The following is a 16,298-nucleotide window of genomic DNA, read 5'->3' as shown; positions in this document are numbered from 1 at the left end:
CATTTGGTTTTGAAACACTTTAGAGCCTTTTTTATTATTTCCAAGGGATATTGTAGTTAGGGAATTTTGGAAAGTCTAAAACCATTTTAAACATATGCAGAGTGATCCTGGACTAGATATGGGTGACCCTCCTCAACAGGTGAGATTTTAGATGTCCAGGTGGATTTTTACCCTATTCAGGGCCAAAAAGTATTACTTAATATGTCATAGTGACTAAAATATTATCATGGAAGTGTTACTCCTTTGGATCTTGTGAGTTGTTGTTGTTTTTTTTTAATCTTTGATATTTCCTCATTGTAAGACAGAGACCATTATCACTGATGGTTATTCTGAATATAGGCCTTATTCCTTTCAATGGAAATATACAAACACCTCTAAAGAAAAAAGGCAACCTGTTTTAAGCAGTATTGTCCTGAGTTTCCGGTTCTTTGGCAAGCCTCCCTTTTAAAAACTCAGGTTGGACCAGCCTGGGCAACATGGTGAAACCCTGTCTCTACAACATATATAAAACTTAGCTGGGTATTGTGGCACACGCCTGTAGTCCCAGCTACTTGGGGGGCTGAGACAGGAGAATCGCTTGAGCCCAGGGAGGTTAGGACTGCAGTAAGCTGAGATCACACCGGTGTATTTCAGCCTGGGTGACAGTGAGACCTTATCTAGAAAAAAAAAAAGAAAAAAAAAGGTTGGAAAAAAGCACAGTCCTAGAAAGGAAAGGAAAAGAAAAGAAAAACTGAAAATGGAAGCATATTAGTGGAAAATTTAGATGAGCTTACTCACTGCCTGATTGTGGGTTTCTATATATCAAGTAATACACATTCTTACTGTCTCTTCCTTTCATCACTCCCATCAGTGACAATTGCAAGCCAAGGATGGTTTGCCTGAAGTCTCCCAGTGTTTATCAGATCTTGTTTTCTTTCTACTCCCCACCTCACCCTACCCTTACACTAGAAAAGCATGTAAGTAGACTCACCGTGCCACCGTGTGGCTAAAGCTTACATATTCTTCAGTCTGTATAGGGAAATGGGCAGTTTGATTCTCCCCCTGCTACCACCTGGAAATACATGTTGTCACTCTTCATTCACATAATATGAGCAACATGTCTTCCTGAATCTCCATACAGAAATAGCCCTGTTACATATCCCTATGGCATTAGGACCTCTTCACTCAAGTGCCAGGCTTGGGGGCTATGATATCACCAGGAAAAAGTAGAGAATGAGGTATGTGGTCTCTGTACTCTTCCCCAGTTGATTAACATGAGTATGTCTCTGACCCCAATTTCTTGGCTTTAGCATCTCATTGGAGGACTGCCTCAGTGACCAAGCTTTGGGATCCATTCATTCCCAACCTTGATCACCTTGGAAAAACCTTCAGTCTTTCTCATTAGGAGCATATGAACTGTTCTTTACTTCATGACTTCCTTCTGACAGTTTATCAGAGCAGGCCCTGCAAAACAGATCAATCTTGAGAGAGTGCTCACCTGAATCCCCACAGCCTACCGTTTGCTTTTTCATCTTTTGGTCCTTTCTTTCCTAACAATTGCTCTGATAATTCTCTCCCTTCTTTCCCCCGACTAGTATTTTGTGATGGATCCTGAAATTTCTTTCTCTGTCTTTCCCTACCTGCTCTGACTATTGTGAGGATGGCTTTTCTGGGTGGGGTAAAAATTTGTGAAGTAAATATTCAGAGATATATGGCATATATCTAGAGAACATATATCCTGAAGTTTTCTAAGATCATTGATTTTAGACATTTTGTATAAACAGTTGATAGTTTAGGAACCATATCCTGATTTGTGATTTAGGAAACTGGAATATTATAACACTATCCTTTATTGTTTTTTTAATAAGTGGTTGCAGGCAGAAACCATCCTGCATCAAGTTTTTTAACAGTAGAAGCTTTTTCACCATCTTCTAAGTTCAGTATGAGTTGTGTTGGATACACTCCAGATTTGGCATACTGAGTTGATTAACTGTATTACCTTTAGGTAAAGCTAAGGACTTTCTAATGTTAAGAATGCGTTTGTGTCCTCCCTCTGCACCAAAAGCAAACCCTCATCCACAGCTGATGTCAAACTTTGTCATACAGTAGTAGGCAGTGTGATGTTAGCATACAGCCAAAATAATACGGGGATAAATTGGTGCTTAGAGAGCAGAAACCAGGCCAACTTAAATGTTAAGCAGAGATTCACAGGGTGGGAGCAGGACGAGAACCCTGGACAAAATGAAATATTTGAATACTACTCTGTCCTCAGCAGTGTCCTCAGAGCTGTCATAGATATTTAATTCTCACAATAATCCTGAAAGATTGTAAGTTGTAGACTGTTCTTTTGAGATGAGGAAGCAGAGTTCAGATAGAGCAATTGGTCTTTCTCAGGTCAAAAGGAAGATACATTATTAAGCTGAGGTCTGAGATGTTGTCTCAGTAACAGTAGAGAGTCAACTTGGTACCAGTGCACTCTGTCTGGTTTAGCTCATTGTTCATACCATCTCACTGAAAACATATATTTTTTGAAATGGAGTTTCACTCTTTTTTCCCAGGCTGGAGTTGCAGTAGCGCTATCTCAGCTCACCACAACCTCTGCCTCAAGTGATTCTCTTGCCTCAACCTCCTGAATTGCTAGGATTACAGGCATGAGCCACCATGCCTGGCTAATTTTGTATTTTTAGTAGAGATGGGGTTTTTCCATGTTGGTCAGGCTGATCTCGAACTCCTGACCTCAGGTGATCCGCCTGCCTCGGCCTCCCAAATTGCTGGGATTACAGGCATGAGCCACTGCACCCAGTCTGAAAATATTCTTAACTTCCCGACATACCTGATGCAGAACAGAATCCTATGAGTACATTTCTTCCACTTGTAGTGTGTGAATTGCCTTGAACCAACTTGACAATTGTGGTTAAACCTAGAAAGGCTTCAAGTTTAATCTTCTTTTCTTTTTTTGAGATGGAGTTTCGCTCTTGTTACCCAGGATGGAGTGCAATGACGCCATCTCGGCTCACTGCAAGCTCCGCCTCCTGGGTTCAGGCAATTCTCCTGCCTCAGCCTCCTGAGTAGCTGGGATTACAGGCAGGTGCCATCATGCCCAGCTAATTTTTTATTTTTTTTTTTAAGTAGAGACACGGTTTCGCCATGTTGACCAGGATGATCTCCATCTCTTGACCTTGTGATCCACCCGCCTCAGCCTCCCAAAGTGCTGGGATTACAGGCTTGAGCCACCGCGCCCGGCCTAATCTTCCTTTCTTTCAGAAGTCTGAGACCTCTTTGATATCTTAAGGTGCCCTACGCCTCTTTCCTGTTTTGTCCTTATTTCCAAAGAGAAGAAATATGGATTCTAGATTCACAGTTTAGAATCTATAAAGACGAATATGTTATTTTCCTCTAGAATACTCAGTCCAGTATCTCAGACTCATACATTGCCTTAGCTGGCTTTGAAATGTATTATAGTTAAATGATATAAATAGGGCCCTTAGGTGAAGCAGGACTGGGAGGAGTCATCATGGGTTTCCTCTCTGGTGAATTGACGACCCTTTCACATCTTTGTAAATAATCAGGATCAGGCCAAGCGCAGTGGCTCACGCCTGTAATTCCAACACTTTGGGAGGCCAAGGCAGGCAGATTACCTGATGCCAGGAGTTCAAGACTAGCCTGGCCAATATGGAAAAAACCCGTCTCTACTAAAAATATAAAAATTAGCTTGGTGTGGTGACTGTGCACCTATAATCCCAGCTACTTGGGAGGATGAGGCAGGAGAATCGCTTGAACCTGGGAGGTGGAGGTTGCAGTGAGCTGAGATTGTGTCACTGCATTCCAGCTTGGGCGATGGAGCGAGATTCCATCTGAAAAAAAAAGCATCAGGAGCAAACTCAAGGAACCACAGTTGAAGGTTATATTTAGCTTCACAGATGTAGCCATCACAATCCAAAGGAATTCATGGGGGTGCTATATTCTTCACGTTGCTGCAGTATTCTGCTTTCCCCCTCCAGTCTGTGGCACAGTGACGCTCATCACAAGAGCCAGCATGTGGATTAGACTCATTGTGTTGCTGCTATCATGGAAGTTGTTCATGAGATAATTTAAGTTGTCTTAAGATGACAGAGCATCTTGTCCAAAGTACAGTATACCCTTGAACCATAGCTATTAGAGCTGCTAACTTCCCACCATGACCAGACAGACCTGTGAGCACTGTCTGGATGGTAAAGAATATAAAAAGTGGTTTGAAAAGTCTTGACTTCCTCGTGGGCTGTTTACCTGTTTTCACCTCTTGTGAATTCTGGTTTTTTTCACCCTGTATGCCCTGCTCTGGTACCCTCGTTTTCCTCAGGTTAAATGTTAAGAACATGGTCCTAGGAGCTACTTTGTCTCTGTCCTCTGCAGAGGATGGTTTCAAATGAGGACTAGAAATTCTGTTTAGTACTTAAATGAGTTCAGCCTGCAGAAAGTATGCTGAATGAAGACCCACTGGTTGAGCAAAAGACCAAATACAAACAGCAGTTTGATTATTGTTTACTTTTCTTCAAGGGTGGTCATATATTGGACTTTCTGTAGTTAAAATGCAAATTAGGGTAGAGAGAGAGAGAGATGGGAAATTTTCATATTCTTCTCCCAAAAACCTCTTCTTCAATTACCTTGGTTTCTTCTAGCTTCTCAACAAATTGCCCTCCACTTAATTGAGACTTAATTGACTCAAATGTCTGCAGACTTTTTGGTGGCCAAAAAAGCAACTGTATATAAGTCATAGATGGAAATTATTTATTTATAATTGGTTTTCATAAGAGCACAAGCCAATGAGGGTTTCTGCTTCCCATCAAAATTATTTAACTGCCAGTGACATCAGTCATGATCTAATCTTTGGAACGTGCAAATGATTTCAAACATAGATTCACAAAGTAATGGAATGTTTGTGTTTCTCTGGCATCAGAAGATCCTGAAGATGTTTTTGGAGACCACTGTGGTATGGAAGAATCTGTGGTTACAGTAACTCTCCTGCTTAGCTGGCGTTTCAAGCTTACCACTCATGTGCTGCCTTTCTAAATCAGGCACTTTATTGAGTCTTTCCTGTTGTGGAAGACAAGTGCCATTCAGTTCCTTGCCAGCATTCTTTTCCTGGCCTTTCATCAGGCTTAGAAATTATTCCTCTCTTATTTCACTACAGAAGAAGCCTTGTCTTTTGAAAATTAGTATTTAATTTACAGCATCCTGAGGTTACTTATTTCACTAAATCCATTCAACCAATAAGGGAAATTCATTAATAACTGCAATTAACAGTGAATTCTGCCTTCAGTTTCTTGGTCTCTGTTACTGCAGTAACATTAGCTGTGTGAGAAGATCCTCAAACCATCAGAGGTTGTTGGGATGAAGTATAAGGGCCTCTCATTTTCAGGGTATGTGCACAATTCCTTTGAGATAGTTTGAATGAATGTGATTCCTGGATCCTGCCTCAAGACTGCAGTCAGCATTTACTTGACTTTAATAGGCAATGCTCCCTTCACTGATATGACTTAGTAATTCTGACCATAGTGGTATAATTGAGATAGTTTTCTGCTGCTCTGTCTTTAATAGCACCTACTCTTAGGCTTAGTTATTATTAGTTTATTTTCTCACCTTCTGAAAATCACTTGGTGGTGGTAAGTTGTCCTTCCTATTAAAAATAGGCCCTTAGAAAAACAATTACCAATTGGCAGTCTTCTGACAGCAACACACTTTTTCTTACTGCCTCAGCAGTTTCATATTACAGGAACCAGTAATATTTGGCTTTCCTTTTGTTCATATAAGTCTAGTAGAGTTCTTATACTCTTCAGCCCTTCAGCCTTTATAGTTCTGCAGAACTGTTCTCCTAGAAGAGAAGAGTTGTGCTGCTCTCCATCTCCCCAGATACTGATTCCTGTGGAGCTCTGCTATGTGATGATCTTTGCACATTGGCTGTGGCCCAGGTCATTGTCTGTCTTCCCTATCTTCTCCTTTTCAAATACCATATATAGGTGTTGAAACAGGTTCTTGGGTCACTCCCCAGGGGTAGTGCTGAGTCTTTTGGACTTATACTATGTGAATAGCCTAAAAGGAATGGTCATACCTGGAGGAGGTGCTGTCCAGCATCAAGTAAACAATTACCTTCAGACAATCTGGTTGCAGGTAAGTGCTAAATGTCTTTCTAATTGTATCTTTATTGTTCTGTAAATATGCCAATATAAAGGCATATTTAGGCTGGGCGTGGTGGCTCACGCCTGTAATCCCAGCACTTTGGGAGGCTGAGGCTGGCTGATCACTTGATGTCAGGAGTTCAAGACCAGCCTGGCCAACATTGTGAAACCCCATTTCTACTAAAAATACAAAAAATTAGCCAGGTGTGGTGATGCATGCCTGTAATCCCAGCTACTCGGGAGGCTGAGGCAGGAAAATCACTTGAGCCAGGGAGACTGCAGTGAGCTGAGATCATACCACTGTACTCCAGCCTGAGTGACACAGGGAGACCCTGTCTCAGTAAACAAGCAAACAAACCATGGTACATTTAGAATAAATGCGACAAAGAGTACAGGCCAGACTTCTGGATCTATAGCAAGGTGCATCATGGGTATGTTTTTACTATTTGTGTAGCACCTTGGTGCTCTGTGGTATGTTGTAAGTGCTCAGTAAATGTTTATTGTGACTATTATCATTACTAGTATTATTATTTAGAATTCAACAGGAGAGGTTAATATGGAGGATTCTTAGTTGGGATAGAATATACTCTAAAATCTATTTTTTTTTAAATTGTGGATATTTACTTTAAGGCTGTAAACTAATTGTCTCTAGTTAAAACAAATAGTTAATCCTTTCTATCACTTAGTCCTAATATAGCAATGTGACACTAGCAATTGCTTTTAGTCTTAGAGGTTAGTAAGTAGGGCTGTTTCTTATTAACTTGTTAGGGCAGCATGAAATGCCTTGCCTACCCAGGGCGCATTCCATTGGACTAAGCAGTTAGAAATTAGAACAGGAGGATTACTGGTAGTTCATGTCTTTGGTACTACTGCTAAAGTTCTGATTATATAAATTCTTGTGTGTGCATCTGTAAATTCCTATTTTTTTTTCCATTTTATTTCAAAACACCCTATGAGGACCTTCCCTACTTGAGTTGTAAGACTGGTGTGAACATTCTTCATGATATTTAACATGGGTCTTCCTTTTCTTAATTATACTGTATGATCTCCAAATAATTCTTCCTTCTCCTGGGCAAGAGTACTTCCCAAATATTATACAAATCCATGTTTTCTTTCTTTGCAGTTGAGCTGGCAATGATTATGGACCGTTTGTACGGTGGTGTCTGCTATGCTGGCATTGATACGGACCCAGAGCTGAAGTACCCCAAAGGTGCTGGCCGCGTAGCATTCTCCAATCAACAGAGTTACATTGCAGCCATCAGTGCTCGCTTTGTGCAGCTTCAGCACAATGACATTGACAAACGGGTAAGCGCCTACTTAGGGTGGAACTGCTATGGGAAAGAAAAGAAGTTTTTTCTGTGGTTTCCCAGGAAGAAAGGCACCTTGTGATCATAAGTGAGCAGCTCTACCTTGGATAGCATTAGTCCATGAGTCCATCTAGGCTGCCTGAAAAAGAGATCACTGTTGGTATTTGAGGCGTTAAAGAATATTCTGCCTCGCCCATCCCCAGAGTGATGTTACACTTATGAAAATAATCCTGCAAAATTTAGCATACCAAACTAGTGCTGTTCAGAAGATGACACTAACAGTGTGTTAACAGAAATGGAGGGCTGGTGACCTGCTTGACCTACATAGTGCGCTTAAACAACAAAGAAACTTAGATTAACATTTAAACATTTAGGAGTATATATAAGATGTTGAACTTCTGGCTTGCAAATTGCAAGATCATACATTGTGGCAATCATTGGAGCCAAAAAGCTGCTTTTCCCTTCCTCTGTTTCTCCTGCTTACACCATATATGCATGTGCATTACCTGCCATGCTGTTCATGGGTATTACCTGCCTGGCCTCTAGTGACATTAAGAGTGCTACCTCTGATGTAAAGAGGGGGCATGAAGTAGAGTTTAGGCAGTTGGTGTACATAATTGGTTTTGCAGATGGAAATGAGTTTAAATTCCTTGAACCCAAGCTTTGACAGCTGTTTGGAAGCTTAGGGGTATGGAAGCCAGTAAGAGCCAATCTGGACCCTGTATTAATAAATGAAAAGAGCAAGTAGGGGAATAGCACCAAGTCTTGAATGCCTGCCTGTGCAAGTGTGCTATGACTATTAATTCTTCTAGTAAAGAATGTTTTTGGGGCATACACTGGACTAGAATTAGTAAAGTAGTAAATATGTTCTATATGAAGTTTCACTTATATCCTCTACAGCCAATTTTGACTAATTTTGTGTAGCAGGCAAGTTTCTGAGGTAAAAATTTTAACTGGTGATGTATTTTTCATATTCAAGATTATATTTTTGTTAAGACATGTCTCTGATCAAAAACTACAAGGGCCAAGGCTAAGAATAAATATTCTGTTTGCTACTTCACTGAACTTCTTAAGAGTAAGTGGTAGTGGTTTGGTTTTTAATTAAAATGAGTAAAATAGTTTAGAATTTTGAAACTCTGTAAAGTCATGGAGATTCAAAGGCGTAATAAAGATTCAGCTCCATTTCAAGTTTTTAAGTATCCATAGCAATCTCATCATGCCCTTTTGTTTTGTTTTGTTTTTCGAGACAGAGTCTTGCTGTCACCAGGGCTGGAGTGCAGTGGCACGATCTTGGCTCACTGAAACTTTCATCTTCCAGGTTCAAGCAATTCCTTGCCTCAGCCTTATGAGTAGCTGGGATTACAGGCACCTGCCACCATGCCTAGCTAATTTTTTTGTATTTTAGTAGAGATGGGGTTTCACCATCTTGGCCAGGCTGGTCTTGAACTCCTGACCTTGTGATCCATCCGCCTTGGCCTCCTAAAGTGTTGGGATTATAGGCATGAGACTTTAAGCTCCACAAAGATGGGCATGGTAGCTGTTTAATTCCCTGCCTGGTCCGCAGTATTTACCTGTTGCTCGATTCAGTCACTGATGCTTGATAAACCTTTCTTGAATTAACACATGTTGCTACTTGGAGGGTTCTTTTAACTTCTGCTGCTGTTGTTGGTAGACATGCTTATGCCTGTACATTTGGGAGTCACGTACCAGATTCTATTACATTGAGACCTATTGCAACCATCACTGATGTACCTAGGCAGTGAACTTAACCTGAAGAGCCTTGGGTTCTTATCTATAAGAAGAAGCTTTCTTTGTTCTTCTCTACAGCCAGAACTAGTAACTGTACAGGAGGCAGATACCAGAAAAATAAAACCTAGAGGAGGTCTCCATTTCTCCATGTCTCTACCTTCCCTTTGCCTCCATCTTACCGACCTCCTGACTTATTCCCTAAGAGGGAGATATGCTTGCCCTAGGGATATGTGGTAGTCATTGAGCCCCTTTAAGAATCATAGTAGCTGGACATAGTGGCTCACACCTGTAATCCCAACACTTTGGGAGGCAGAGGCGGGTGGATCATGAGGTCAGGAGTTTGAGACCAGCCTGGTCAAGATGGTGAAACCCCGTCTCTACTAAAAATACAAAAAAATTAACTTGAGTGTGGTGGCGCGTGTCTGTAGTCCCAGCTGCTCAGGAGGCTGAGGCAGAAGAATCACCTGAACCCAGGAGGCAGAGGTTGCCGTGAGCCGAGATCACGCCACTGCCTGCCAGCCTGGGCAACAAAGTGAGACTCTGTTCCCCTCCCCCCCAAAAAAAATCCATAATAAATTCAGATATGTTTGTTTTGTTGCCTATCCCTGTTCTCATAGCTACTTTGAGGCAGGCTCAGGCCCTCAGTATTTCTTCCCAGATTAGAACTAGGTTAAAAAGGAGAGAAATGGCTTTGCTTTTGTTAGCATGATTGTAGAACATGCTATGAAAATTTGTTTGGAACATCAAATCTCTCAGGGTTCAGGAAAGCCATTGACTTTTCTGCTTGCTATAATTGGGTTAACCATATATTTTATATCTGTATCTTAGAGTAGTCCTTGGTAAACATTTAAGGTAGCAGCTAGTTGTAGGGAATTTGGAGCAAGAACAGATTCCAATACATTTAAACCTCTGCTGCTTCAATCAGTCACTGGCGACCCCAAGCAGGTTACTTAAGGCCAGCAGCTTCAGGTCCTCGTCTGTAACTCCTTGCTGGGGATGGTCTGAAGATTAAATGAAATTTTACTACTGAAAAGCCAGATCCCTATGGCAGGTCGACAGGTATTTAACCAGCAAGTATTCATCTTCCTACAAATGTACTTAATATTGATTTTTGTTAATATTATATAGATTGAGTTTTAACAATTGCTCTGCAATTGATACACTGGTTAGTGAAAAAAGCACTGGCACCAAGTCAGATGGCCTAGGTCTAGATCTGGTCTTGTTCCCCCTGCGGTTACATGACCTTGGGCAAGTTACTTAAATTCTGAGCTTCAGGGTACAGTGAAGGCAATAGTAATAGCCTTGGGTGTCCCATGAGATGGATGAGAAGCCCAGAAAGATATTGTTCAAGAAAGCAGTATGTACAATGTGTATGTGTATGGTGGGACTATTGCAGTGGGCACAAGAATGCTACCTCCATGTGATGTTAGAAACAGCCCAACAGTTCCTTCAGTGCCCCAGGATGAGAGCCATCTGAGTGGGAATATTGGAAGTCATTGAAAGTGGCAAAGTTCCTACTCTCCCTTTTGCCTTTTGCCCCTCAGAGATGAGCTCCATCTTCTTTTTTTTTTTTTTTTTGAGACGGAGTCTTGCTCTGTTATTAGGCTGGAGTGCAGTGGCACCATCTCGACTCACTGCAACCTCTGCCTCCCAGGTTCAAGCAATTCTCCTGCCTCGGCCTCCCAGGCAGCTGGGTCTGCAGGCGCACATCATCACACTCAGCTAATTTTTGTATTTTGAGTAGAGACGGGGTTTCACCATGTTGGCCAGGATGGTCTCGATATCTTGACCTCGTGATCCACCCCACCTCAGCTTCCCAAAGTGCTGGGATTACAGGTATGAGCCACCACACCTGGCTGGGCCAGCTCCATCTTCATTGTTTGCCCTGACCAATATGGAGATCCTTTCCCTTCCCTCCCCTTCTCCCCTCCTAGTTCCTCCCTTCCCCCTTCCTACCCTTCCTCCTCCCCTCTTCCCTCCTCCACTCCCCTGTCCCCTCTTCCTCCTTTCTTCTCTCTCTCTTCTTTCTCCCTCTTTCTCCTTCATTTTCCACCTTCTTCCTTCTTTTTCCTTCTTTCTTTTTCTTCTACTTTGAGACATTTATTTACTTTCCCATAAGAACAAACATGAGTAGGCCAGGCACAGTAGCTCATGTCTATAATCCCAGCAGTTTGGGAGGCCAGGGTGGGAGGATCGCTTGAGCCCAGAAGTTCAAGACCAACCTGGGCAACATAGGGAGACCTCATCTCTACAAAAAAAATTTTTTTTTTAATTAGCCAAGTATGGTGGCACATGCATGTGTGATTCCAGCTATGGGGGGAGGCTGAGGAGGGAGAATTGTTTGAGCTCAAGAGATTAAAGCTACAATAAGCTGTAATCATGCCACTGTACTCCAGCCTGGGCAACAGAACAAGACCTTGTCTCAAAAAATAATAATCATGGATTGTTATGTCATGATCATGTAGTGACTAAGTCTTATATCTTCTCAGGAAAATAGAGCACTATTGAGTGCTAGAGACTCTATAGAGAACTTTAGTCTTTGATCATAGCATTAATCTCTTTCCTTCTGATGTGAGCCCAGAGTTGCCTTTAAACCAATACTTTGACCATTTCAAGTAGCATCAACCTTTGTTACCTTTTTACCCAAAGTATTCTCCCTTGCTGTCTGCATCATTATAAATATAGATGCAGTGAATTTTTAAAACTAGAGATGGCATCTAAGGGTCACTTACTGCCTGTTTGCAGCCCTTATCCCTTAAGAAGAGTGGGAGGTGACCACCTGCAGAGCAGCAATGCCTGACAATCAAGTGAGACAATTCATTAAGTGTTGGAACAGTGAAAGCAGAAGGGCCACGTGAGGTGTGTGCTCTTGGGTTGCATCTTTTTTGTGTACGCTGTGGGAGGTACATGACGAAGAAATTGACTGGTATATCTCCTTTACCTCTTTTGTATCCAACCACCTTTTTACAAAAGATACCTCTTTTGAGAGTTTATATGTTTGTTTATTGTTGTTGTTGATCTTTGGTGAAGCTTTTAGATAGAGTATTTTAGGGGAGAAATACAAGCTTTATAGGCTTTATTTCTTCTCACCATCTTAGAGACTTTTTGGCTTGCTTATGAATATAAAGTATGTCAGTATGCAACATTTATATTATTATTTAATTTATCTATGCTATCCTGTAGATTTGGTACTTTCATCTCTGCTGTCATTTCACTCATCCATAATCTCATGATCTTTAAGGAAGAGGTGTTTTTGTTGTTGTTTGTAACAGCTTTATCGAGCTGTTTTATGCTATTCACATAGCATACAATGCACCCAGTTAAAATGTGAAATTAAATATTTTTATTATATGTACATAATTGTGCAGCCATCACAATCAGTTTTAGAACACAGGTTTTTTGCAATCATACCATATTTTATGTTTTAAGGAACATAGAGGTATTTTAATATACAGCCTTTAAGACTGAATAATAAGATCAACTGCATAATAACAATAGTGGAATGGTAGTAGGGGACACACTTTATTTACTTTCTGTAATCAGTCAGCGCATTATATAGAGAGGATCCTACTTATTTAACCTGTACTCTTCAAGGTCACAGGAACAAAGTAGCCCAGGCTCTTGGGGCAAACCTCTGAACCTTGCTGTAACTGTGATTAGAGTCCCTCTTGTTGGAGTAGGTTGTTAAATCTACAGATCACAATGTTTTGCTATGGCATCTCTAGCCATGGTAGGACTAGGAGAGGTGAAAGAGGCTTCTTTTATTAGTAGTTCCTCACAGAGCTGCTATGATCTTAATTCTGTCACTTTTGCTCAGGAGTCTGAATGGAAGTGCTTGGCACACAGCAGGCACTCACTAATGTGCAGAATGGGAGAGCCAGGACTAGAAGCAACCATGGAAGCCTGGATACTAGGCATCTAGAGTCATCTCTCATCTGGACATCTAGAATATCTTTCCCCTGGGGCTCCCCACTTCAATTTTATCCCATCTCCAGGCCTTTTTTACATAGCAACCAGAATGAGCTTTTTATAATCATAATTTAATCATGTCTTTTCACTCCTTTAAACCTTTTGATTATGTTCTACTGCCCTTAGGATAATGGTCAATGTCCTTAAAATTACCTAAATGACCCTTCATGTATTATGTACTTCTGCCTTAGCACTCCCTTCTCCCTTCATTATCTTGAGTTATTTCTCAGGGTCATTATACATATGTTGCCTGGATAATACCCACTTTTCCTTCAAGTCTCAGCTTAATTGTGATATTTTTAAGAATCCTTTCTTCATTGGAATTTACACCTCCCCCATAGATTGTTGTCATAATACACATCTGCCATTCATCTGTGCCATTAAATGCCAATATAATGAAATAATGCTTTGTTTAATGTCCATCTACTGTTACATGATAAAAATTCAGGAGGGCAATAACTGTGTCTTTCAGTTTACTGTATATACAATGCCTGACACCTAGTGGACACACATTAATTATTTTTGAATTAATGCATGAATGAGTTATCGTAGTGAATGAATGATGATTGAGAGGTGGCCCAAGAGGCCAGATACAGTGGCTCATGCCTGTAATCCCAGAACTTTGCAAGGCTGAGCTTGGAGGACTGCTTGAGGCCAGGAGTTTGAGACCAGCCTGGGCAATGTAGTGAGACCTTGTTCTCTTAAAACAATTTTTTTTTAATTAAAAAAAATTACAAGTAAATAAAAAGAGAGGTGGCCTAAATGGGAAGGCCTTTTATACCATTCTTTCACATATCCAGCTGTCCACCAGAGGGCACTTTGCACAGCTTTCTTTTTCTACTTAGTTAAGAACACAAATAATAAATTTAGATTTGGCTGTTTAGAATAGCAAAAGTATTTTTTGGCACTAATAATACACTCTAGTTGGACTTAACCTTAGGCGTGACCTGGTCCAACCCCATTTGTTTTGCAACACAGGAGAATCTAGGAGAGGTTTGGAAACTTTCTCAAGATACTTGACAATTGAGGGCAGAGCTCTCTTCACTGGACTTCCTTCCTGAGCCTTGATGCTCATGCAGGGACTAATGTTTCTTCAAACCCTCTTTGTCCTTGAATTCCTTTTTCCATCGACCTAGGTTAGGAACTTCTGAAATTATAGTTCCCTTATTAAATGTGTATATGTTTTTATATTTCAAATAACTTTTCAGGAGCATATACTGCATGGAGCAGGGGTACATCTGGAATTTATCAGGATTTTCTGTTATGCCTGTAGGTCATTTTGAACAGTCACTAGATGAGTTTGAAATTTTTCTGTGCTTTGTGCAGTTGTTTTGTTTTTCACTTTTATGGTTTTCATGTCATTGAAAAAGTTTTACATGAATACTTAACATAAAAGTGAAAAGAAAAAGTATAATCCAGAGGTGTCAATGTGACTTCCCTGGATTATATTTAATGAAGGTCAGGTGCAGGGGCTCATGCCTATAATCCTAATGCTTTAGGAGGCTAAGTCATGAGGATAGGTTGAGACCAGGAGTTTAAGACCAGCCTGGGCAACATAACAAGACCCTCATCTCTTTAAAAAAAATAAAATTCTTTTTTAATTAGCCAAGTGTGGTGGCACATGCCAGTAGTCTGGGAGGCTGAGGCAGGAGGATTTATTGAGCCCAGGAGGTTGAGTCTACAGTGAGCCAGTCACCTAGGTTGGAGTTGCACCACTGAACTCCAACCTAGGTGACAGAGCAAGATCCCATCTCTTTAATTTTTAAAAATAATTTAGTAAAGATGTTTGGCAATTTTAATGTTATGAAACTTTTCCTTTGTTTTTTGAGATGAAGTCTTGCTTTGTCACCCAGGCCAGAGTGCAGTGGCGTGATCTCGGCTCACAGTAACCTCTGCCTCTGGGGTTTAAGCGATTCTCCTGTCTCAGCCTCCCAACTAGCTGGGATTACAGGCACCTGCTACCACATCCAGCTAATTTTTTGTATTTTTTTTAGTAGAGACAGGATTTCACCATGTTGGCCAGGCTGGTTTCAAACTTGACCCTCGGCAATCCGCCCGTCTTGGTTTCCCAAAATGCCGGGATTACAGAGCCACTGTGCCCAGCCTCTGAAACATTTTGTTGTAAATGATATAGATGGGGCCAGGCACAGTGGCTCACACCTGTAATCCCAACACTTTGGGAGGCCAAGGTGAAAGAATCACTTGAGGCCAGGAGTTCAAGACCAGCCTGGGTAATATAGTGAGACCCTATCACTATAAAAAATTTTAAAAATGAGCCAGCATAGTGGCACATGTCTATAGTCCCAGCTACTCAGGAGGCTGATATGGGGGGATTCCTTCAACCCAGGAGTTTGAGTGCAATGAGCTATGAATGTACCATTGAACTCCAGCCTGGGTGACACAGTGAGACCCCACCTAAAAAAAAAAAAAAAAAAAAGACATAGGTATAATTCATGCCTTAGTTTTTACTTCTGAGGAAAAAAGTATTAGCATCTGGGGAAATAAATCAGTTAAGGTTTACCTTATGCATATGTTATGGCTCATGTTCACTAGTTATTGTTCAATTGGTAATTTGTCCCTGTGTTGACAGTGTCAAGGTTGTATGATACTCAGCACATAATTCTCAGCATTTATTCCACCTCTGCATAAATGAGGCATATGTTATCCTCGTAAATAACAGAGGCTTCCTAGAACTCTAATAGAAAGGAGCGGTTACAGGCGTGACCATTAGTATGTAAGTGAGGGATACATCCCATACTCAACTCTATCCCCACCTTCCAGATAATCATTGCTATAGTAAAAATAAGAGTACTGGCTTAGGAATTGGGAGATCTGGGTCTATTCCTAGCTGTTTTCCAATTGTGGTATGACCTTGGGCAAGCTACTTAACCTTTAGAGGCTTGATTTCATTATCCTGAGGTAATAACACCAGCCTAACTACCTACCTCACACTTTATTGCACAGATAAACCATGACAGTTTAAACAGTGCTCTGGGAAGTTATTAGGCTGTACAGGCAGATATTGATTTGTATTATTGCTGAGCCTGGCCTATTTAAATTGTGCTGTGGCCTAATCATACATCCAAGGCTGATTGTTGGCTCCTTTTTTTCCCTTTTAAAAAATTTATTCAGTTCCACT

The 16,298-nt window shown here is 41.0% G+C and overlaps 1 protein-coding gene across 25 annotated transcripts in view; it reads left to right on the top strand.

Annotated features, from left to right (window-relative positions):
- The window catches only part of CPEB3 (cytoplasmic polyadenylation element binding protein 3), a 248,366-nt gene that overhangs the window by 205,434 nt on the left and 26,634 nt on the right, over positions 1-16,298 (top strand). For all 25 annotated transcript variants that reach the window (XM_078346025.1, XM_078346018.1, XM_035268463.3 and 22 more), the window contains one exon: positions 7,258-7,439. In XM_078346025.1, coding sequence (XP_078202151.1) covers positions 7,258-7,439 — 182 coding nt within the window. The remainder of the gene's footprint in view (positions 1-7,257; positions 7,440-16,298) is intronic.

Source organism: Callithrix jacchus, chromosome 12, assembly GCF_049354715.1.
Source record: "Callithrix jacchus isolate 240 chromosome 12, calJac240_pri, whole genome shotgun sequence".
Classification (NCBI taxonomy): domain Eukaryota; kingdom Metazoa; phylum Chordata; class Mammalia; order Primates; family Cebidae; genus Callithrix; species Callithrix jacchus.
This window is presented reverse-complemented; position numbering and strand designations above follow the sequence as displayed.